The following is a 23,212-nucleotide window of genomic DNA, read 5'->3' as shown; positions in this document are numbered from 1 at the left end:
TGCCACATGCATCGGGGTTTAGGTGCGGTTGAGGCCGGAAATCGCGGCATGGATGAACGGCGTCGCGGCCAGTGAAGATCCGAGGAAGACGGAAGCAGTGCATGCAAAGCAGACTGTCTACTGGGACCCACTCGGCAGAGAGACGCTAGCGGTTCAGCTCGCGCGGGCGTGGGGGAGACACGGTCCATGTGGGGCCCGATGTCAGCGTCTGTTCCCCACTTAGCGTGCGCGAAACGTGTGGCTGGACCGTGGGCCTGCAGTGCCAGCGACTGCACGCGCGCAGAATAGGGCCGCGCGGGGGTAAGTTAAGTGGGCTGGCCGAGGGAAAATCAGCCCAACACGAGTTCACTTTTCCTTTCTTCTTTTCTTTCTATTTTCTATTTTATTTTTTATTTCAACTTTAAATTCATATTTAAATTCAAACCTTATGCCAAGTTTATCCTCACATTATATTGTGAAATTAAAAGTACAAATTTTGACAATATATTTATATATGTTATTTATATTTTTATTTCCTTTCTCTTTTCTAAATTCTAGGATTTCTCTTAGATTTTAAAATTCTACTTTGGACTTTAATAAATTTCTTTTTACATTACAAAATTCCAATTCCAATCTAGGATATAGTTTAAGAATTCAAACTTAATACATACTCACAATCAATTATGGAGCAATAGATATCTTTTTATTTTAATTGATTTATTTGTTTGATAAATGTTTGAAATATAAGACACACTCATATGGTTCCTTCCTTTTTAGAAAAATAGTATTTTGAAGGTGGAATAAAATCAAAAGTTACTTCAAAATTAGATATTCATAAATGATTATGATGCATCATTTGATGATGTGCATAATGATTTAGTTGAATAGAAAGCTTTTCTATTACTCTTCTAAAATAATTCTTGGTTTCTAAAATTCAGTTCTCAATTTTTAACACTCAAGTATATTTTGAGATATCTGAATTTTACTCTTTTATGTCTTCTTTTATTTTATTATTATTATTTTCCATATAGAATTTTTGGGCCTTACACGCGGTGCTGGGCCACCTCTGGGGTGGCTGTGTTCCTGGGCCTGACGGAGCTGGAGCTAGCGCGCGTCGAGGCCGAGATGGGGTTCATGTTCCCGCCCGACGTCGCGGGCCTGCCGTCAGGGCCCGGGTTCCCGGACTGGCGATCGCGCGTGGGGCTGGTCCACCTTCGACCTACCCATCGCGACGTCGCTGCAGATCGCGCGGGGCGCGCTGTGGTCGCGCTGCTGGGTCGCGCACCCCGCTGACCCCGACCACGCGCTGCGGCTCGCGCGCTCCGCCATCCGCCGCGCAAGAGAAGCATCGATCCGGAGATTAGGGTTCCTTCAAATTAGATAATCTGACTCCTTCAATCAAGCCTTTTATTAGTACTTCTAAAGCAAAATATACTCCTACTCATTGCCATAAGAGCACACAAGATTTTCTTGACAAAATCCAGCCACTATTCTTAGTTTTAAGGAAGCATCTGGATGGAGCAGTTTCAATGATCAAAGATGGTAACCTTCTATTCCATAATTTCTGCTTCGTGTTACTTTTACAGTGTTTGAATTCCATATGGTGTCCTTGCTTTCGATTGGTAACATGATAAGCTACTACTCTTCAGAATCAGAGAGATGTTTAGATGACTGGAGTTCACTTTCATCTTCTGCTGGCAACCCAGACATACCATATGTGGTTGTCTCCATGTCATCAATTGTGACTGTTGTATGCAAGGAGATTCTTGGCTGCTACAGGAAGGTTGTTCTATTGTTGAATTTTCTTTTATCTGAAAATAGACGAGATCTAGAAACTGAAGCTGCTAATGCTAACAAGTCTGGTGCCTTTTGCAGTTACTTGGCATTCCTGATATGTTGAATCAACCAAACATGTCAATTCTGAAGCAACTTTTGCAGACTTTACAACCAACTGAAAATTTTGATGATGTTCTTTCTGAGTTCCAACCATCTCTTGCTCCTTGCAATGTTGATTACCTATATTGTGAAGCATGTAAAATGTTGGAGGATATTATGGATTCATGTAACTAGCTATTTGTGCACACAGTGCTTAGACATTATGCAACCTTTTTTCACCTAATTTTAGTGCACTATTTTTTTGCGTCCTCATTTTCATACATTCTGTCTTCTGATGTGTTAATTAATATACAATCAATTGTAAATTCAGTTGTTGTGTTGTTGGACAAATCCGAGGAACCAAATGGGAAAATATACACATGGGATGCTCTAAAGCAATCATTCCCTTTCTATGAAAGCGTCTTGGATACTCAGCTCATAAGCTGCTCAGTGCTGATTTCCCTAGCGAAGATGCTGGAAAAGGATGGCAGAGTAAAGTAAGCTTAAGTTCCTTCTATCTACCTTTTTAATGTGCTAGCTGATAGGTGATAAGGTTGTAGCTACTAATATGTTCCCTGTTCTGTTGTCCGTCAGGGTGATCTTATACAAAAGATATTGCAAATATACCTTAGGAATAGTGACTCTACTTCAGATCTACTTGCTGAGATAGGTTGTGAATTGCCTAAGGTAGTAAGGTGGGCCATCTCTTCTTCTCTAGTGATGCTCTTGAGTTATGCATATGCCACCACTCTGCCTTAAAAAAACATCTGGCATCATTCTGAATCCAGCCAAGGAGTGAGCATAAAAGGTTTAGCAATTCACAAATAATCTATGTTCAATGGGCATGAGTGAAGAATAATTAGTAAGTATTTTTCACTGGCTGACTTGATAGCAAAGTAGTGTAAAAATAATGGTAAAAGTGGTTATGCCTTATAAACTGGGACGGAGGGAGTACTGTTATATTAGCAAGTACAAAAGCGTTCCCTGCTAACACTGTTTGTGTATCAGAAGTGAGCAGTCTGTGAAATAGAAAGTGACATCCATTTGCTATTGTTAGGTGCAAGTGGCATCCATTTCACTGAAAGCGGACTATTCTTTTTCTTGTTTTGTCGTGGGTTCCTGATTTTGCAATTGTCTTTTCCATTTGAGTATTAGAATTGTTGGTAGAGTGATACATGTTTGATCTTTCTTCAATAAGACTTGCACTCTCAGCAAAATGGAAAGTAGCTACATTCTTTTGCTAATTTGGTCATCCCCTGTATTGTTGCCCATTTAGATGGTATAAGCTGTTTATAATCAAACCATAGCTCTCAAAGTAGCTTAGATTTTAAACTATAAAATTTTAGGATCAAATCGGGTTAGGTTCAGGCTCTATTCATTTTCGTTTTTAAACTAAGATTAGTTAAGGGCCCTAACTTATTGTGAAAAGACATTTGGATCGTGATCCATTACCACCCCTACTCTGACTCGGCTATGCATTGCCAAGGTGCATGCTAGGGAAAATCGATTGGTTAATTCAGATGTGGTTAGTGATCTCAATTACTTGTGCTAAAAACATGCTATATGCTTTTTAATATAGATATCTAGGGCTTCTAGGTTAATAAACATAGAAGCCATATGTTCCATTCTGCAACATTTTTCAGTATAACTAAACATTGAAAAGTGATGTACTACTTGTGGTTATCAAACCAGCTGTCCAGCTAGATAAGCCTTAATTATTTGTCATGTTGTAATCGAATAGTTAAGCATTTAAACCCTCATTGACTTGATGCATTCTGTGAACTAGGCACTTTGGATGCCCCTGATATGGTCAGATGCTGGATGAACTTCAAGTGGTTCTCACTTACTGACATCAAGATTAATATCAAACGTGTCCCAAAGAACACAACCCTGATCATGGTTCTGGAGGAAGCTAGCAATGATGAAGCTTATTCTGTGGACCCCTTCAGCACCATTGCACTTTATTCATCTTCTAGATTATAGATGATTGCCCATAAGAGAATAGTGACACTTAGTTAATCACTTGTTATTCTTTTTCAGATGTGAAGACCAAGTGGGAGAACGGCTCATGGGGCATAAGCTGATTTTCTAGAAGAGGAGAGCAGCGCTCAATAACTTTGATAGGTTCAAAGTCATGCTGGCAAAGATCAAGGTCAGGAACCTCCCAATCAAATGTTTAATTCCTGTTGGCACTGTCTATATTGTTTGTTCACACTTTTTCTTTATGTAAACAGAGAGCTGGTGCTATCAGGTAGGAGCTCGCCAAGTTGAAGAAGGCATCAAAGGCTTAATGAGTATCTTTTGGTGGATGTCAAGTTAGAGTTTTTGGTTGAGTTGGATCAACAATTTGATTGAGTGTTGTCAAAGATAGAGTTACTAATATGTTCCCTGTGAACACATTTCAAACTTTATCAAGCATGGGTGTGCTCTGGATAATTTATCGTGAATGCTATGGAATATATAAGGTAGCTTGCGTCGAATGCGTGATATGTACCATTTTCTGTTTTGTTTAAACATTGGCATAATCTATTTTGCGATACTACCTAAGTTGATATATCATTTTTGGGATTATATCACGTGCAATTGTAGCTATTTGGTTTATATTCTTATGTGTACCTTTTTCTCCACTGTCACTTGGGCTCACATCATTTTCATTTAAAAGTTTGATCTTTTGTGAATGTTGAGTGAAACAAAGCATATGTCGAAAACTACTCATTAGTCATTGATGGATCCAACACCTTTTATGCTTTTGGTCTTGCTATCATTTAGAAATTTGAATATATATGACTATGATATATGTTAGGCCTATAAAGTTGTTGAATTGTGTTGCTTTTACCATAGAGTTGATCTATATTGGTTATATATGTTTGGCATTTAAAACTGTCAGGGTTTTTATTTATCAGGATTGCTAATAAATTATATTGGTTATATTGCATGTAGTGGTAGGAGCATTAGCTAGGACTACCGTCAGTCCTTTTTTTTGCATCCAATTGATACTATGAAAACTATGATTGAGGTTAACAGTTGTGGACAGATTTCAGTCTACCATATAAATGTTACGGTGATATTTTGACACATGAATTTTGCATATCATAATGTTGTTTGTCGTTCCGTATCTATGTTTTATACTAATTTTTAACTCACGTGGCAAAGCACAGCACATACCTAGTTTTTTTAACAAATCGTTTAGCAAAACAACTCCTTTTGACTCGAGAGAAGGAGAGTGAGAGGAGGAGTCGCTAAGAGCCATTTTTTGCTCCAGCTCCTCTCTATAAAAAACAGCTCCAGCTCTTCGGTGCTCTTTGTTAGAAGTTCTTTTTGGGAGAGCTCCTCCAAAAACCGGAGCCGGAGCCGGTTTGGGACCCTCCCAAACAAGTCATTCTAAAAAGTAGATTGTATACTACGGGGTCTTATCTGCAAATTATTATAGAAAATACATGTGAGTGTATGTCAATACGTCTGTCGGTAAAAAGAAATTACATACAAAAAATAACGATCAAATAATAGATAAGAACAGTTGCATTTATACGAAAACAAAACATGAACTGACTGCTATACATGTTCGTAATTTATGTTCACAAACCATACACTTGTAATAGTACAGTAGCCGTCTCTCGAGAGTATAATAAACAATTTATCCTACAATAGGCATGGACATACGCGCGAATCGTCAGCGAAGAACCCACGTCTGCTTCTCCACACGTGCAAGACTGAATGAAAAAAAAACTAAAAGTTGCACACGCTTATCTAGACCTACCGACAATGACGCAGGTATGGATAAAAATAAAAACCATAATTTTCGGATACCGGAAATCATTTTAGAAGTTTTACCGAAATTTAGAACTAAACGGAAACAGAAACGGTTACCAAAAAATGCGGAAACAGAATCGGTAGAAAAAATCGGAATCGGAAACGGAAATGGTTTAGGCCTCTCCGCCCGTTTTCGGAAATTACTATTTTTATTCGGTATTTTACCGACGGTAATAAATTCGGTATTTTTTTTAGAAAATATTAAATTTAAACTGACCTTTATAAATTCATAATAAATATGTCTTAGCTTAGAAATATATAAAACTAATTTTATTATTTTTCTAAAATCAAGATCTATCTAATGTTATCTCTACTACTTATTAAGGCGGTAAGGTAAGGTGTAGGCTTTCATTCCGTGTTCTGACATTCCCATTCCTCTCTCCCCGCAAAGCCCATTCTCATTCCCATATGTCATTCCGTGTTCTGCCAATGTTCTGTCTTTCTCATTCCCCTTCCCCGCAAATCTCATTCCCATTCCCACGTGCATCCCACGCCTAGCTAAAATTAAATTAAAAAAACACAAATGTGGCCCCAATGGGATTCGAACCAGCGACCTCTCAAACAAATATGCTCGTAGCTACCACAATACCACATGTGTGTTTATGTCAATATCTGTTACAGTAAAAATATCTACTACATCTCTCTCAAACCCTACCTGCTACTTTTGCACAATGTGTAGTAGTAGATAATTATCAACGAGATTCCTGAATTATATTTTTTGATGGAGAGAGTATAATTTAAAGAAGAGCCTTGCATGCAATTTCTTTTTGTTTGAATAATGTTTTCAACTTAAATTCTTTTTTATATGTGTGACATTTATTCTCTGTAATATTTTTCCATGGATCTGACTTGCGAGTCATTTTTATAAACCAACGCTAAAGATGAATCCATGTTTCTTACTTGGAAACCCCGAACAAACACCACTAGCAGGAGGCACTCACGTTGGCGTCGCTCATCGACGACGAGAAGAAGCTTGGCAACTGCCAGTTCGACCTCTAGAAGCAGTACTACGTGGCTGCATGCGTCACTGTGTTCGGCAAGCTCCGCCGCAGCCGCCGCTTGGACGCGGTCCAGAGCGGTTGCACCGCGTTGTCCATCTCAAACAGGGGGACCTCATGGTCGTCACCAACACCGGTGACTCTTGGGTTGTTCTGTGCACCGCATCCAACAACGGCGCCGTCACACCGTCCAGCTCATCATCACCTGAAGCTCAACCTGCCACGTAAGTCACTACTGACCGGCCATGAATTCTTGTGCGCTAGGACGACGGCTGTTGCTGACATTGTGTGAGTGTCCTCGAACAAGACGTATGTAGAGGAGTAGCACATCCGGTGGTGCAACGACTAGGTGTATTACCTCGCTGATGAGCCCGGGGTGCACTTTGTTTGGCAGCCCAACCAAGAGTCATCGATACTCGCCATGTCGTGCGCGTTCGACGACTACTATATCAAGGACTATGGCGTCATCTTGGCGCCAGAGGTGACGTAGAGGAGGACCGACAACAATGACCACTCGCCATGGTCGGGGTAGCTTTTGTGCCGGCCTGCCTTTAATTTTCTTCGCAAACACATACACTTGCTTTTTTGTTTAAGAAAACGTGTATGGTGGTGCGTACCTGATGACTGACAATGTACGAGGGAACTTCTACTGGCAGGTGTGGCATGTGCTCTTCAATGATGAGATCATGCAAATCGTGCCATATATCGAAGTCTGCATGATACTAATGGTTGTAATGTAGTAGTGAAACAGCTAAATTAAAATAACAAAATTTATGTATGGCTAATATTACAAATGGATTATGAAACATTTTCTTATAACAATATAAGACACATTTTGTATATAAGTTATTATATTATTATATGTTCTCGTTGCAACGCACGGGCACTCATCTAGTATAGTTTAGAATCATTTAAAACTTTTAAAAATCTTATTTAAGTTTTCTTATTTATTATTACTCTTGATACATATATTCATAATTTACACAAGAACTTAAGAAAGACCAAGAGGACACTAATTATATTGACTATGTCAAGTAGGAGTACAAATAGAATATAAGTGTCATTTCATTATACATCTTCATTCTACTTTATTTAAATACATAATAATGATTTTATTATTGTATACTTCTTACCTTGTATACTTAATGTGACCTCCTACTTTATATATTATTATTACTAATTTTATATGAATATATGACTTGCGTGAATTTTTGAAGTCAATTGAGAGTACATGTTACAGTTTTTACCGATCGAATTTTAGATTCCGATCAAACCGGTGTAATTTTCGTACCGAACTTTCGTTTTCGATGTTTCCGAATTACCTGTCGTTTTCGTTTCCGGAGCTACCGTTTTCGATCTCGTTTCTAAGGAGAAATATGAAAACGAAAATAGGTGTGGAGATAAGGATGCGGACGAGTATGGCTTCATGAGGATGGGTCCAGTGGGGAATTCCCCATTAACACCTCTACATCAGCTAGATATCTCAAGATCGAATGAGGCCACAGTATTTATTTCTGATAGCGGAAGATAAGGATTTGAAGATACGTAGTCCCTTGCGAAATAAATCATGTAGTCCCACCCACTGCAATTTTGCATGCAAAATAAACGTGACCACTGATCTGCTATATCTTAATAACATGTGAGCAAAATTAAAAGCAAATGATTTTTACTCTCACTGCAATTCTACATGCAAAACCATTTGCGTAATACAGGCGTACAACTAGCTACAGGCTACAGCGTAGCCGCACAGGTGGTTGTAGAACGTGAATGCGCCAACCGCGATTGTTGCCCACTAGTATGTTGTATAAAATAGAAGCAAGAGTGCAAGACGGCGACGACAATGCCTCCAAACAGATCAAATCAGCCTCGCGTACCTTGCTTGCTCCCTTCCCTTCCTTTCCCTTCCTGCGCAATTATTGATTGCAAATTCGAAGCCTCTCGGACAGGCTCCTTGATTTCAGCAACATTCGCGTCACTCGTCTCAGAATCTCAGTCATCAATCGTCAGAGCTAAAAAAAATTGTTCTTGATCGAGCAGCGCCATGGCGACGGCGGCGGTGCCGGCCTCTCGGACAGGCTCCGGCGGCGTCGTGCGGCGGCGGCGGCGGCGCGTGCTGATGTTCCCGCTGCCGTTCCAGGGCCACCTGAACCCGATGCTACAGCTGGCCGGGGCGCTGCACGCGCGTGGTGGCCTGGACATCACCGTCTTCCACGCCACCTTCAACGCACCCGACCCCGCGCGCCACCCTCCGGGGTACCGCTTCGTCCCCGTCGGCGATGGCGTGCCGTCGGCCGACCTCGTCCCGTCCGGCGTCGACGCCGACATCCCTGGCGCGCTGCTGCGGATCAACCGCCGCCTGCGGGAGCCGTTCCGGGACTGCCTGCGTCAGGCTCTCGCCCTCCCCGAGGACGACGGCGACGAGGGCGGCGCGCCGCCGGCATGCCTGGTGGTGGACTCCAACCTGCGCGGAATGCAGCTGGTGGCCGAGGAGCTCGGCGTGCCCACGCTCGTGCTGCGCACCGGCGCCGCCGCATGCCTCGTCGCCTACTTGGCGTTCCCGGCGCTCTGCGACAAGGGCCTCCTCCCACCGACATCCAAAGGTGACTCATCACCGTGCTTTGCAGTTTGCCCTTTGGCACCATCTCATGTTGTCCATATACCAACCAAACCGTGGTACGAATAAACATGAACTGATCTCAAGCAGATATCTTCCCCAAGAGTCTGCATCGACGAAAAGGTTTGTCACGTCGATGTCGGCTCTTTGCCGCCTAGAGCTGTATGCGGTTTCAAGGGTTGGACTGTTCGCCCATTAAAGACTTGTTCGGTTATGCGTGAATTGAGAGAGATTGGAGAAGATTAAATCAGTCTCTAGTCAAAATTTAATAGAATCCCCTCAATTCACTTCAGTCTAGATGTAAATGAACAAGACCTAGTATGGTACGTGAGCTGGTTCAGAACATCGTGAGACAGTTCGGTCCATATCCGGTGTGGGCGTTAGAGCATTGAGATGACCTTTCCTTAGTACGAGAGGATCGGGAAGGACACACCTCTGGTGTACTAGTTATGGTGCCTACGATAAACACTAGGCAGCAAAGTATGGAGAGGATAACTGCTGAAAGCATATGAGTAGTAAGCTCATCCCAAGATGAGTGCTCTCCTCCGACTTCTCTAGAGTCTCCGGTAGACATCGACGGGTTCTCCACCCATACGGGGCCGGAGCGACAGAAGTATGAAAATAGGATAATGTAGCGACATATAGTGTACGAGTGATTAAGGGGTGTTTGGTTTTTTAGTCACCCCTTAAACTTTAGAGACTAAATTTTAGTCCCTAGAATTTATATTTGAAAGGGCACATTTAGTCATACTGTTTGGTAGTTTAGGGACTAAAAGTGATCAAACTTTTTTTAGTCAACTAAAGTTTAGAAGGTGGGAACCAAACACCCCTAAATCTTTAGATAGATGATCCAATCTTAAATATAACTATAGTTTGTCAGAACTTTTTTTTATATAAAATTAACAGTGGAATCATGATTTAAATATTTAGAAGACTTGCTTATACGGTTGCAGCTAAGGCATGTTTACATGGATAAGCACGACTCAATTTCATTCCACGATTAGGTAACAAGACTATATCTAGCATCTTACTCATCTCCATTCTCATATTCAAACTCCATTTTACGAATAGTGCAAAACAATATTTTGAGTGACCATATGAGTTAGTCTGTGTCTAGCAGTTCAATCACATGATTAACTAAAAACACTGTTTTGTATTGTTTTACACGGTAGACTATATTATTTATAAAGTAAAATTTGAATATAAACATTTTTACACGTAGCTCAAACGAACATAGTAATGTGAACGACATGTGGTTTTTTTTATATCTACCACAATAGGCGCGTGCGGCTTTATGCCATTTCACGAAAACTCTGTTGTCTTAAAAATGATTACCCTATCAAGATGTGAATTTGACATATCATTTTATATTTTATATTTAAAGTAAACCATACTTAACCCAAGTAAAATTATAATATGTTTTGATTTTTCTTTAGATACATAAATTTTATTATACACTTAGATATGCACTATGCCAAAATATAATAAAACTAGTATATTTAGAAAAAATAAAACGTCTTATAATTTAAGATGCAAGAAATAGTATTATTTATCGTCGTGCTGTTACCAACGGTTGACTGAAATTGAACTTACATTTATAAACAAAATAATACCATTAAGTTTTATATTTACCATGGTACGTACTAGTACTAGCAATAATACTGGAGTTAAAATTGTTTATTGTTACACGTGTTTTGGGTCATTATTCCAGGACTCTAATTGTGTGATGTTGTTTGCCACCCACCAATTGATGCACCGATGATGGCAGCTTTCATTCTGTTTAATGTATAGATCGCGAGGTGTATATATATATATATATATATATATATATATATATATATATATATATATATATATATATATATATATATATATATATATATATATATATATATATATATATATATATATATATATATATATATATATATATAAAGTATTACCGGAATCCGCCTTTGCCGAGTGCTCGACGCTTTGCCGAGTGTTTTTTGTCGGGCACTCGGCAAAATCCTGATCTCGATAACGAGTTCGTTTACCGAGCGTAGGACTCTCGACACAGGAATACACTCGGCAAAGACGCCTTTGCCGAGTGCCGAACACTCGACAAAGGCTGCTCTTGGTAAAGGGCCGTCAGCGGCCGTCTAGAGCTGACGGCTGTTGACCTTTGCGATACTCGGTAAAGACTTTGCCGAATGTTTTTTAGGCTTTGCCGAGTGCTTTAGTCACTCGGCAAAGCAGCCGATTCCGGTAGTGAAGATGCCATTTTCTTGCAAAATTAAATCAATCTTTTTCTAGATAATGATGGGTCACGAACCATTAAAGTTGATCTCACTTTCATTGGAGGCTAGCTAGTGATATATTAGTATGGTCCATGCTAAGTTACATGGTTATTAATTAATTAAGAGAGCGGTTACAACACTTGCTGCGTTATAAGGTGAAGATCAATACTACATACGTGTTCTTTTATAAAGCTTGTGACCAGCTTTTCGTGCCTCGTAATGTACATTATGTTTCGCAAAAAAAAAGAGGGGGTTTATGAATTTGAGTTATTAGAGCATCTCCAAGAGACTCTTTATTTTTTACTCTCTATTTGACTCTTTATTTGTCTCTACATAAATATTAAACTCTGTATATAACATCTTATTCCAACAAACTCTCCAAAATGCAATTTAGCTTTGCTAGCGAGAGTTGCTAGCCAAATTTAGCTAGTGAGAGAGTTAATTTAGAGAGCCAGATAGCTTAGCAAAGTAAATGACTACTCTGTTGGAGAGCTATTATACTATTAATTAGCTAAAATTTAGTTTTACAAACTATTTAGCTAGTCTTTTGAAGATGCTCTTATACGACTTCGTTTTAAATTATATAAGCCATATTATTTTAACATGTCAGAGCATCTCAAATTCAACCAAAACACAATGACCCCCAATCTATATATACCCTGATCACCGTTTCTGATTATTTCTAATTATATTATTCCAGACAAGTCCCAGCTGGACATACCGCTAGACGGGCTCACACCACTACGCCTAAGAGACATGGTGTTCTCGCCCACTACTACACATGCGAACATGACAGAGTGCCTAAAATGCCTGGTCGACGCAACGAGGAGTTGTTCCGGCGTCATATTCAACACCTTCCGAGACCTGGAGGACTCCGACCTCCAGAGGATCGCCAATGGCGTCGTCGGAGTGCCGATCTATCCTGTCGGCCCCCTCCACAAGATCTCTCCATGCACCGAGGACAGCTTACTGGCGCCGGACCGGGCGTGTCTAGAGTGGCTGGACAAGCAAGAGGCGGACTCCGTTCTGTACGTGAGCTTTGGGAGCCTGGCACGCGTGGACGGAAAGGAGCTGCTGGAGATAGCATGGGGCCTGGCCGACAGCAAGATGCCATTCCTGTGGGTTCTTCGCCACGGCTTGTTGGTCAACTCATCATCATCCGACGACGACGACGACCAGGACAAAGTGAGGAGGCTTCTTCTTCCCGGCGGCTTCGAGGAGGCGACGCGCGGAAGGGGGGTGGTGGTGCCCTGGGTCCCGCAGCAGGAGGTTCTACGGCACCGTGCAGTTGGCGGGTTCTGGACTCATAGCGGATGGAACTCCACTCTGGAGAGCGTCTGCGAAGGTGTCCCGATGATGTGCCGACCCCAGTTCGCCGACCAGATGATAAATACGAGGTACGTGCAAGAAGTGTGGAGGGTAGGGTTTGAGCTAGATGGCGACCAGCTGGAGAGGCGCAAGATCGCGGGGGCTGTTACAAAGCTGCTTTGTACGGAGGAAGGAAGGCGTATGAGACAGAGGGCCAGAGATTTAAGAGACAAAGCCATCGAGTGCGTCCAGGAAGAAGGCGCCTCCAAGTCTGCAATTCAGCTATTGATAGATCGCATAGCGTCATTTTAGTTGTGTTCCATGACAAGACAGTTAAATTGTATGACGCCAATGCTACAGGGCTCAATATAATGTATGTGATGCGCTGAACTAATATTTATAAATAATGTAGTTTATAATGGTATTGCACAACTCTTAGCATAGTTTGTTTCTTTGCGCCTTTATTCCTCATACAATTATTTACGTTTGCTTTTTATCCATTCTTCGTGTGCTCATGCTAGCCCAAGCACGAAAGTTAGCTAGCAAAAAAAATTACTCATTTGGTTCCAAACTGAACATTTTTTCATTCAGTTCATCTATATCACAAAAGACACACATGGGTATCATCACAAATTCATAGACCATAGCATAAAACATAATATAAAGTTTGAGTTGTTTCTGATAGAAAAATAGGCATTTTCAGTTTTAATTTAATCCAGAAAATCACAGTGACGTATATGACGACATATATATGTATGTGTATCACTATTCACATAAGCAGTAAACAATAATAAAACATGCACAATTACTAAAAACAGAATGTACCCTGCAGAGGGACCGATGCTCAAGGCATCAGTGACTCCATTTACACGAGACATCTCGTGTGTATGTTTGATGTAGTCGTACGCAGTCGACGCAGGCAGATGTACGCAGTGCAGTCCCACGAACGGCGCCGGCGACGAGGAACTTGATCAGCGCTGGTCGAGCGGACGAAGCGAGCAGTCGCGAGTATGCTCCCCAAAAACCTGATCGCCCGCACACCCGTGCAAGTGTTTCTCTACGGAAGACGATTTCGGAGGCCTGCCCTCTCGCTCTCTGCGTGCTCGCAGAAGGTGGGACGGAGATGGGTTGTACGCAACGCGTCCGAGAATTGTACGTGTGTTCTCTCGTAACCAGAAGCAGCCTCACCTCCTCCGTATATATACACGCGCACATGGAGGCCAACAGACAGTAACGGTCGCCATCATAGCTACCTTTACAGCCAGCCAGAAATTGACATCATCAGTGACGTCCGTTAATAGATGACAGCCATTACAGCTCGTCCGTTAATAGCCATAACACAGGAAACAACCAGTAACGTACGACAATAATGGACGGTCATTACTCTAGAAAAAATGTGCAACCGTTAGGAAGAAATATTCGGACCAAGGTCCGATCTACCACGACCGTGGCCACGACCTCGGCCCGGCCGGCGGCGCGCGCGCGTGTGGCAGTCATTCATCATTTTCTCAGCTTCTCAATAGATGCACCAACGGTCCACCTATTTAAGTTGAGTGAATTATCCCTTGAACTTCCGGTATGGCACTAAAGTACTAGTACACTGTAGCATTAAAGTGGGCCTCTAGCATTGACTATTATTGAATATTAATATGGGTCAGGCCCACATTAATTCAACAATCCCCACCAAATGCTAAGTCACACTAAAATGCTCTCATCATCTCAAACGTTTGATATACTGGTGTTTCGATGGAGACTGTTAAGTTGAACATCCACCTAGAATCTAGATTACACTTGACCACAACTGCACAATGGACTAGGCCTTAAATTGGCAGTTTTGCGTGGAATAAGTTTCATCTAAACTCTTTACTAGTACTAGGTTGCCGAGCGCATCCCCTCTGGTTGAAGCATATAAGTCAAATTATATAGCCTTTCATTGGTATCTAGAGACCATCCATATCTCATAAACTGTGACTAGCAGTTAACCCATATAGGTATGTTCCTCTAAAGATGTTTTGTAGGACATCTTTGCTTCACAAAGCCACTTGGAACATATTAAGGTGTAAACACCAACCTACCTTATAGTAAGGAAAGATGTGCATCTGAAATGAACCTTATTAAGGGCCTGTTTGTTTCGGCTTCTGGCAGCTTCTGGCCATCAAAAGCTGCTGCGAACTGCCAAACGCTCAGCTTTTCAGCCAGCTTCTTTAAATTCGTTGGGGGCAAAAACCATCCAAAATCAATATAAACACATAATCGGTTGTGTCGTTGTAATAGTAGGAATCCGTCACTTTCTAGATCCTGAGCTCTATGAACAAATTTATCTTCCTCCACACATAATCGTAATGATACTCAGATTCTCCCCATAGCCAGATTCTTGCCATAGCCAGATTTTCAGAAAAGTTGAATCAAACAGGCCCTAAGGGTCTTTCCTCTCAGTCTACCACTAGCTTGTTTAACCATTCTAATTCACGGGATCTCCGATCACATAGAACAGGTTACCACTATGATAAACTTTGGGTGGGTCTCAGGCCCATCTCACTTGATGCAGTATCTATCACACTACGTGATAGCCCCTTAGTAAATTGATCTGTCAGATTTTTTAGACGTATGGACATAGTCCAACGCTATTACTCCGGAGTTTCTCAATTTCCTAACAGATTTTAAACGCCTCTTTATGTGCCTTGTCGACTTCATATTATCCTTAGAACTATTTATCTTGATTATCAAAGTCTTTTGACTTTAAGAGATAAACGTAACAAAATCTAGTAGAATCATCGATATAAGTAATAAAATATAGTTTGCCTCCCTTAGTCAATATTCCGTTCATCTCACATAAATCAGAATGTATTGAGTCTAGTGGTGCCAAGTTCCTCGCCTCCGCAGCCTTATGAGGCTTGCGAGGTTGCTTAGATTGCACGCACACCTGACACTTAGAACATTTGACTAAATCAAATTTCAGGATTAAATTTAAATTTGCTAATCGCGACACACAACCAAAATTGATGTGACAAAGTCGTGAATGCCAAAGATACGACTCGTTCGAAATCGCATTGTTCACAAACTTATTACAAACATCATGCAAAGATAAGCGGAACAAGCCTCCACTGTCATAGCCTTTTCCAACAAATGTCCCATACTTTGACAATATACATTTATTGGACTCAAACACAAGTTTATAGCCATCTCAACATAGCAACGAGCCACTAACAAGATTCTTTTTGATGGAGGGGACATGCTGCACGTTCTTTAATAGCACCGTCTTTCTCGAAGTAAACTTCATAATGACTATACCAACACCAAGAACACACGCATGTGATCCGTTCCCCATCAGCAAGGCTCCAGCCCCTTTGCACTGATAAGAAGAAAACAAAGAAATATCAGCACACACATGAATGTTAGCACCAGTGTTAGCCCACCACTCAGGGGATTGACACATTGAAAGAACAGTAGGTAAAAGATTACCATACCCCAATGTTCTTTTTATGGTCTCGCTAACAACCATGCTTGCTGTTTTCTTCTCTTGAGCTGGTTTTTTCTCTTGCTTAAATTTGCGATTTGGACAACCACTTGCCCAGTGATCAGTACTCCCGCAAATAAAACAACCAACACATTTGTTCTTCCTTTTAAACGAGGCTGCCTGCTTGGGCTTCGTGGCATTCTGTTGCTTGTTCTTCTTTTTATGTGACGCATTGGAGTTCTTATTTTGTACCATATTGGCACTAGAAGTCTCAACTCCTTTTCCATGAGTGTCTTTTGATCTCGCCCTCTCCTCAACATCAAGAGACCCAATAAGCTCAGCCACGCTAAACTCTTGTCTCTTATGTTTTAGAGTGGTAGAAAAATTCGTCCAAGAAGGTGGTAGCTTAGTGATAATACCGCCAGCCATGAACTTGTCAGGCAAGACACATGGGAACTATTCGAGTTCCTTAGCCTGTGCCTGTATTTCATGAGCATGTTCAACTATAGGTCGGTTCTCAACCATCTTATAGTCAAACAGCTGCTCCATGATATACAACTCGATACCAGCATCAGAAACACCGAACTTCTCATCTAATGTATCCCATAACTCTTTTGTAGATTTACACATTAGATAAGAATCAACATACTTGTTGGCAAGAGTGCCAATCACGGCACTTCGAAATAGGTTATCGGCAACGTCGAACATTCTCTCCTCCTCAGGAGTGAACTGTTCGGGTTTCCCCTGTGCGGCGTGATAGCAGTTCATTGCAGTCAACCATAGTATCATCTTACTACGCCACCTCTTATAAAATGTCCCCTCAAAAGGTTCACTTGGTTTTAACGCAACAGCAAAACCAGTAACAGAAAAATGCCTAATATCAGGTTTTTCGATTGTTAAAAAATATGCATTTTCTATTTTAATTTAATCCAGAAAATCACAGCGATGTATGTGACGACATATATGTGCATGTGTGTATCACTATTCACATAAGCAGTAAACAATAGTAAAACATGTACAATTACTAAAAACATAATGTACCCTGCGGAGGGACCGATGCTCAAGGCATGAGTGGCTCCATTCACAAGAGACATCTCGTGTGTATGTTCGATGTAGTCGTACGCAGTCGACGCAGGCAGATGTACGCAGTGCAGTCCTATGAACGGCGCCGGCGATGAGGAACTTGATCAGTGCTGGTCGAGCGGACGAAGTGAGCAGTCATGAGTACGCTCCCCAAAAACCTGATCGCCCGCACACCCGTGTAAGTGTTTCTCTATGGACGACGATTTTGGAGGCCTGCTCTCCCACACTCTCTTTGCTCACAGAAGATGGGATAGGGATGGGTTGTACGCAACGCGTCTGAGAATTGTACGTGTGTTCTCTCGTAACCAGAAGTAGCCTCACCTCCTCTGTATATATACACGCGCCATCAGAGCTACCATTATAGCCAGCCAGAAACTAACGCCATCAGTGATGTCAGTTAATAGATGACAGCCATTACAGCTCATCCGTTAATAGCCATAACATAGGAAACAACGAGTAACGTACGACAGTAATGGATGGTCATCACTCTAGGCAAAATGCGCAACCGTTAGGAAGGAATATTCGAACCAAGGTCCGATCTACCACGGCCACATGGTCACGGCCTCGACCCGGCTGACGGCGCGCATGTGTGGCAGTCATTCATCCTTTTCTCAGCTTCTCAATAGATGCACCAATAGTCCATATATTTAAGTTGAGTGAATTGTCCCTTGAACTTCTGGTATGGTACTAAAGTACTAGTACACCATAGCATTAAAGTGGGCCTCTAGCATTGACTATTATTGAATATTAATATGGGCCATGCCCACATTAATTCAACAGTTTCTACATTAACCGTGTCATTAAAAATCTATCTAGGTAAAGCCTCATATCTCATGAGAAAACCCTAGCTAGGAAAAATACTACAACCCAACTCCAAGTGTTCTACTATTACGTTACTTATTACACATAACATAAGTTCATTCATTGACATCTAGGTAAATCATTGAGAGTTTCCTCAACTCTATTTCCATTCACCTATTGTTGCACCTTTAGATTATTTAGCTCCCAACCCTTCAAACAGATAAGCATCTCCAGCATGTTTAGGCTCAAACTGATCCTCGAGGATCCAACTTGAAAGAATAAAAACAAACTTCAAAGATATAACACTTACCAATATTAGGACATCCTTGGCTAAGACCCAACTGGGTAAGTTGGTTTGTGTGCCTACTAGTGTCTCAAGATGTTCAAATCATCATCGTACTAGTTGATAGTGTTGCCATGAAGGTATGATGATTGTTCAGGTCCACCAAGAGCACATACAAAACTTGTTCTTTGTAGTAGTGCACATGTAGAATTCACCATAGATGAGCTAGCATGTTGGGGTGGCAACAAAAAGCCAACACCATGGGTAGCAGCAGCACTAGGGCTAGGACTAGCCTCAACAACAATGTTTGAACTGTCCCCAACATCAAATATCATACCTCAATTGGCCTTTTTTCTCAACAACACTAAACAATGCAACTAGTGGCCTTTGCAATCTAATTGCACAAAATTTGTAGAATACCCGTTTGGGGTTTGGGGCTTACCCCATGTAATTACTCTCTCACCCCTATGTAATAGGCTAGGCCCAGCTAACTAAGTCTATTAATACAACACTGTACCCAACACTATGTTAGGGTTAGGGTTTCCCACATGGTATAGAGCTAGGTTATTTTCCTCCCACTTCTCTCTCTCCCTCCCACCCTAGTCGTCGGTTAGCCCCATCTAGCTGCCACCCTCACCCAACCGCTATCGACTCCTTCTACTCTAGTCGCCGACCTCCCCTCCTCGTCGGTGTGCCCCTGTGAAAGGAAAATGTGCCCTTGGGTCATTTCTAAGTATTTTGGTGATTTAGTGTCTAACACATGTGCTAAGTGTAAAAAGGTGGACAAAGTACAAATCAAGGATAAAGGTATGTTTCTCAGACTTAGTACATTGTTTTATGGACTAATGTATTGTGTCTAAGTGCTGGAAACAGGAAAAAACCAATTGTAAATGTCTTGGCTCGATCAGCCAAGACTCTAAGGAGTCTGGGAGCACCGGACTGTCCGGTGGTGCACCGGACAGTGTCCGGTGCGCCAGGCTGGCTCGAGCGAAGTGGCCGCTCTCGGGAATTCATCGGTGACGTACGGCTATAATTCACCGGACTGTCCGGTGAGCCAACGGTCGGCCGGGCCAACGGTCGGCCGCGCGATCTGCGCGGGACACGTGGCCAAGCCAACGGCTAGAAGGGGGCACCGGACTGTCCGGTGTACACCGGACATGTCCGGTGCGCCAACGGCTCTCAGGCTGCAAACGGTCGACTGCGCCATTTATGGAAGGAAATCGGGCACCGGACAGTGTCCGGTGTGCACCGGACTGTCCGGTGTGCACCGGACTGTCCGGTGCGCCAGTCGACAGAAGGCAAGATCAGCCTTCCTAGATTGCTCTCAACGGCTCCTAGCTGCCTTGGGGCTATAAAAGGGACCCCTAGGCGCATGGAGGAGAACACCAAGCATACTTACAACATTCCTAAGCACCAAGACATCGATTCGCGCATTTGTTTCTTTGTGATAGCATATAGAGCTCTTGTGGAGTTGTGAACTCATTGGGTTGTGTTGCGAGCTCTTGTTGCAACTTGTGTGCGTGTTGTTGATCTGATTTGTGAGTCTTGTGTGAGTTGCTCATCCCTCCCTTACTCCGTGATTCTTTGTGAACATCAAAAGTGTAAGGGCGAGAGGCTCCAAGTTGTGGAGATTCCTCGCGAACGGGATAAGAAAAGCAAGCAAAACACCGTGGTATTCAAGTGGGTCTTTGGACCGCTTGAGAGGGTTGATTGCAACCCTCGTCCGTTGGGACGCCACAACGTGGAGTAGGCAAGCGTTGGTCTTGGCCGAACCACGGGATAAACCACTGTGTCATCTCTGTGATTATTCTCTTGTGGTTATTGTGTTTTGCTAAGACTTCTCTCTAGCCACTTGGCGATTACTGTACTAACGTCTAACCAAGTTTTGTGGCTTAAGTTTAAAGTTTTATAGGATCACCTATTCACCCCCCCTCTAGGTGCTCTCAATTGGTATCGGAGCCGTTCTCTTCAAGAAGGGACTAATCGCCCGAAGAGATGGATCCTAAGGGAAAGGGAATGGTGGTCAACAACAACGAGAAGGAGTCTATCTTCAACGAGTTGAAGGATGACAAGCCTACAGACTCGGGCTCAAGCCACAAGCGCAAAGACGGGAAGAAGAAGAAGACAAGGCGCATCAAGGAGATAGTCTACTACGACAGCGACAAATCTTTCTCTTCCCAAAAGGATGATGACGACTACGAGAAAAAGAAAACGGTCAATTCGAACTTTTCTTTTGATTACTCTCGTATTCCTCAAAGTACAAATGCTCGTTTATTATCTATTCCACTTGGTAAACCTCCTCATTTTGATGGAGAGGACTACGGATTTTGGAGTCACAAAATGCGTAGTCACCTGTTCTCTCTCCATCCTAGTATATGGGAGATTGTAGAGAGTGGAATGCACTTTGATAGTACGGATAGTCCCATGTTCATTAATGAGCAAATTCATAAAAATGCACAAGCTACTACTGTTCTTCTAGCTTCTTTGTGCAGGGATGAATATCACAAAGTGAGCGGCTTGGATAACGCCAAGCAAATTTGGGACACCCTCAAGATCTCTCATGAGGGGAATGATGTCACAATGCTCACCAAGATGGAGTTGGTGGAAGGCGAACTCGGGAGATTCGCTATGATAAGGGGAGAAGAGCCAACTCAAACGTACAACCGGCTAAAGACACTTGTCAACAAGATAAGAAGCTATGGAAGCACGCGATGGACGGACCACGACGTCGTCCGCCTAATGCTAAGGTCTTTTACTGTCCTTGATCCTCATCTTGTAAACAATATTCGTGAGAATCCTAGGTACACCAAGATGACGCCCGAAGAGATACTTGGAAAGTTCGTGAGCGGGCGAATGATGATCAAGGAAGCAAGATACGTGGACGACGCATTGAATGGTCCAATCAATGAGCCTCAACCTCTTGCTCTCAAGGCAACAAGGAGCAAGGAGACGCTACCTAGCAAGGTGGCACAAATTGAGGCGGCCGGACTTGATGATGAAGAGATGGCTCTCATCATCAAGAGATTCAAGACGGCGCTAAAAGGTCGCAAGGGGCAACCAAGCAAGACCAAGACAAAGGGAAAGCGCTCATGCTTCAAATGTGGTAAGCTTGGTCATTTTATTGCTAACTGTCCCGACAATGATAGTGATCAGGATCAAGGGAACAAGAGGGAAAAGAAGAACTATAAGAAGGCAAAGGGCGAGGCGCATCTAGGCAAGGAGTGGGATTCGGATTGCTCCTCTTCCGACTCCGACAATGAAGGACTCACCGCCACCGCCTTCAACAAGTCATCCCTCTTCCCCAACGAGCGTCACACATGCCTTATGGCAAGGGAGAAGAAGGTATGTACTCGAAACTCTGCTTATGCTTCTTCAAGTGAGGACGAATCTAGTGATGAGGATGAAATAGATTATTCATGTTTATTTAAGGGCCTAGATAGAACCAAGGTAGATAAAATTAATGAATTGATTGATGCCTTGAATGATAAGAATAGGCTTTTAGAAAAACAAGAGGATTTATTGTATGAAGAACATGACAAATTTGTAGAAGCACAAAAATCTCATGCTCTAGAAGCTAAAAGAAATGAAATGCTTTCTTGTGAATTATCTTCTTGCCATGAGACAATTTCTAGCTTAAGGAGCATTAATGATGATTTGAATGCTAAGTTAGAAATAGCTAGTAAATCAACATCTTGTGTAGAAACTGTTGAAACTTGCAATAGGTGTAAAGACTTTGATATTAATGCTTGTAGCAAACACCTAGCCTCAATTTCTGAATTAAGTGATGAGGTGGCTAGTCTTAATGCCCAACTTAAGACTAGCAAGAGTAATTTTGATAAACTAAAATTTGCTAGGGATGCCTACACGGTTGGTAGACACCCCTCTATTAAGGATGGACTTGGCTTCAAGAGGGAAGCCAAGAACTTAATAAACCATAAGGCTCCCATCTCCGCCAAGGAGAAGGGGAAGGCTCCTATGGCAAGTAGTACTAAAAAGAACCATGCTTTTATGTACAATGATAGAAGACAATCTCATAGGAGTTGTAATGCTTTTGATGCACATGCCTATGATTCTTGTGCTAAGTTTGTTTCTAGTTCTTCTTATTTGCATGATAGAGATATGTCTAGGAGTTATGTTCATCATGTGCCTAGAAAGAATATTGTTCATGTTGCTAGGAAAGTTATGGATGGTCCTTCTACAATATATCATGCTTTAAATGCTTCCTTTACTATTTGTAGAAAGGATAGGAAGATAGTTGCTAGGAAATTAGGGGCAAAATGCAAGAGTGATAAAACTTGCATTTGGGTCCCTAAGACAATTGTGACTAACCTTGTAGGACCCAACAAGAGTTGGGTACCTAAGTCCCAAGCCTAAATTTGCCTTGCAGGTTTATGCATCCGGGGGTTCAAGCTGGATTATCGACAGCGGATGCACAAACCATATGACGGGGGAGAAGAAGATGTTCACCTCCTACGTCAAAAACAAGGATTCCCAAGATTCAATAATATTCGGTGATGGGAATCAAGGCAAGGTAAAAGGGTTAGGTAAAATTGCAATCTCAAATGAACACTCTATTTCTAATGTGTTCTTAGTTGAGTCTCTGGGATATAATTTACTATCTGTTAGTCAATTGTGCAATATGGGATATAACTGTTTATTCACAAACATAGATGTGTCTGTTTTTAGAAGAAGTGATGGTTCATTAGCTTTTAAAGGTGTATTAGA

At 42.0% G+C, this 23,212-nt stretch overlaps 1 protein-coding gene and 1 pseudogene across 1 annotated transcript; both read left to right on the top strand.

The window, feature by feature from the left end:
- The first annotated feature begins 1,642 nt into the window (after positions 1–1,642).
- LOC103649026 (uncharacterized) lies at positions 1,643–3,837 on the top strand (annotated as a pseudogene).
- A 4,638-nt stretch (positions 3,838–8,475) lies between these two features.
- Positions 8,476–13,315, top strand: LOC103647206 (DIMBOA UDP-glucosyltransferase BX8-like). The gene is made up of 2 exons (XM_008671779.4): positions 8,476–9,262; positions 12,256–13,315. The coding sequence occupies exons 1-2, from the start codon at positions 8,704–8,706 to the stop codon at positions 13,173–13,175; spliced, it is 1,479 nt and encodes a 492-aa protein (XP_008670001.1). The 5' UTR covers positions 8,476–8,703; the 3' UTR covers positions 13,176–13,315.
- The last annotated feature ends 9,897 nt before the right edge of the window (positions 13,316–23,212 follow it).

The sequence above is a fragment of the Zea mays genome, chromosome 2, assembly GCF_902167145.1.
Source record: "Zea mays cultivar B73 chromosome 2, Zm-B73-REFERENCE-NAM-5.0, whole genome shotgun sequence".
Taxonomy (NCBI): domain Eukaryota; kingdom Viridiplantae; phylum Streptophyta; class Magnoliopsida; order Poales; family Poaceae; genus Zea; species Zea mays.
This window is presented reverse-complemented; position numbering and strand designations above follow the sequence as displayed.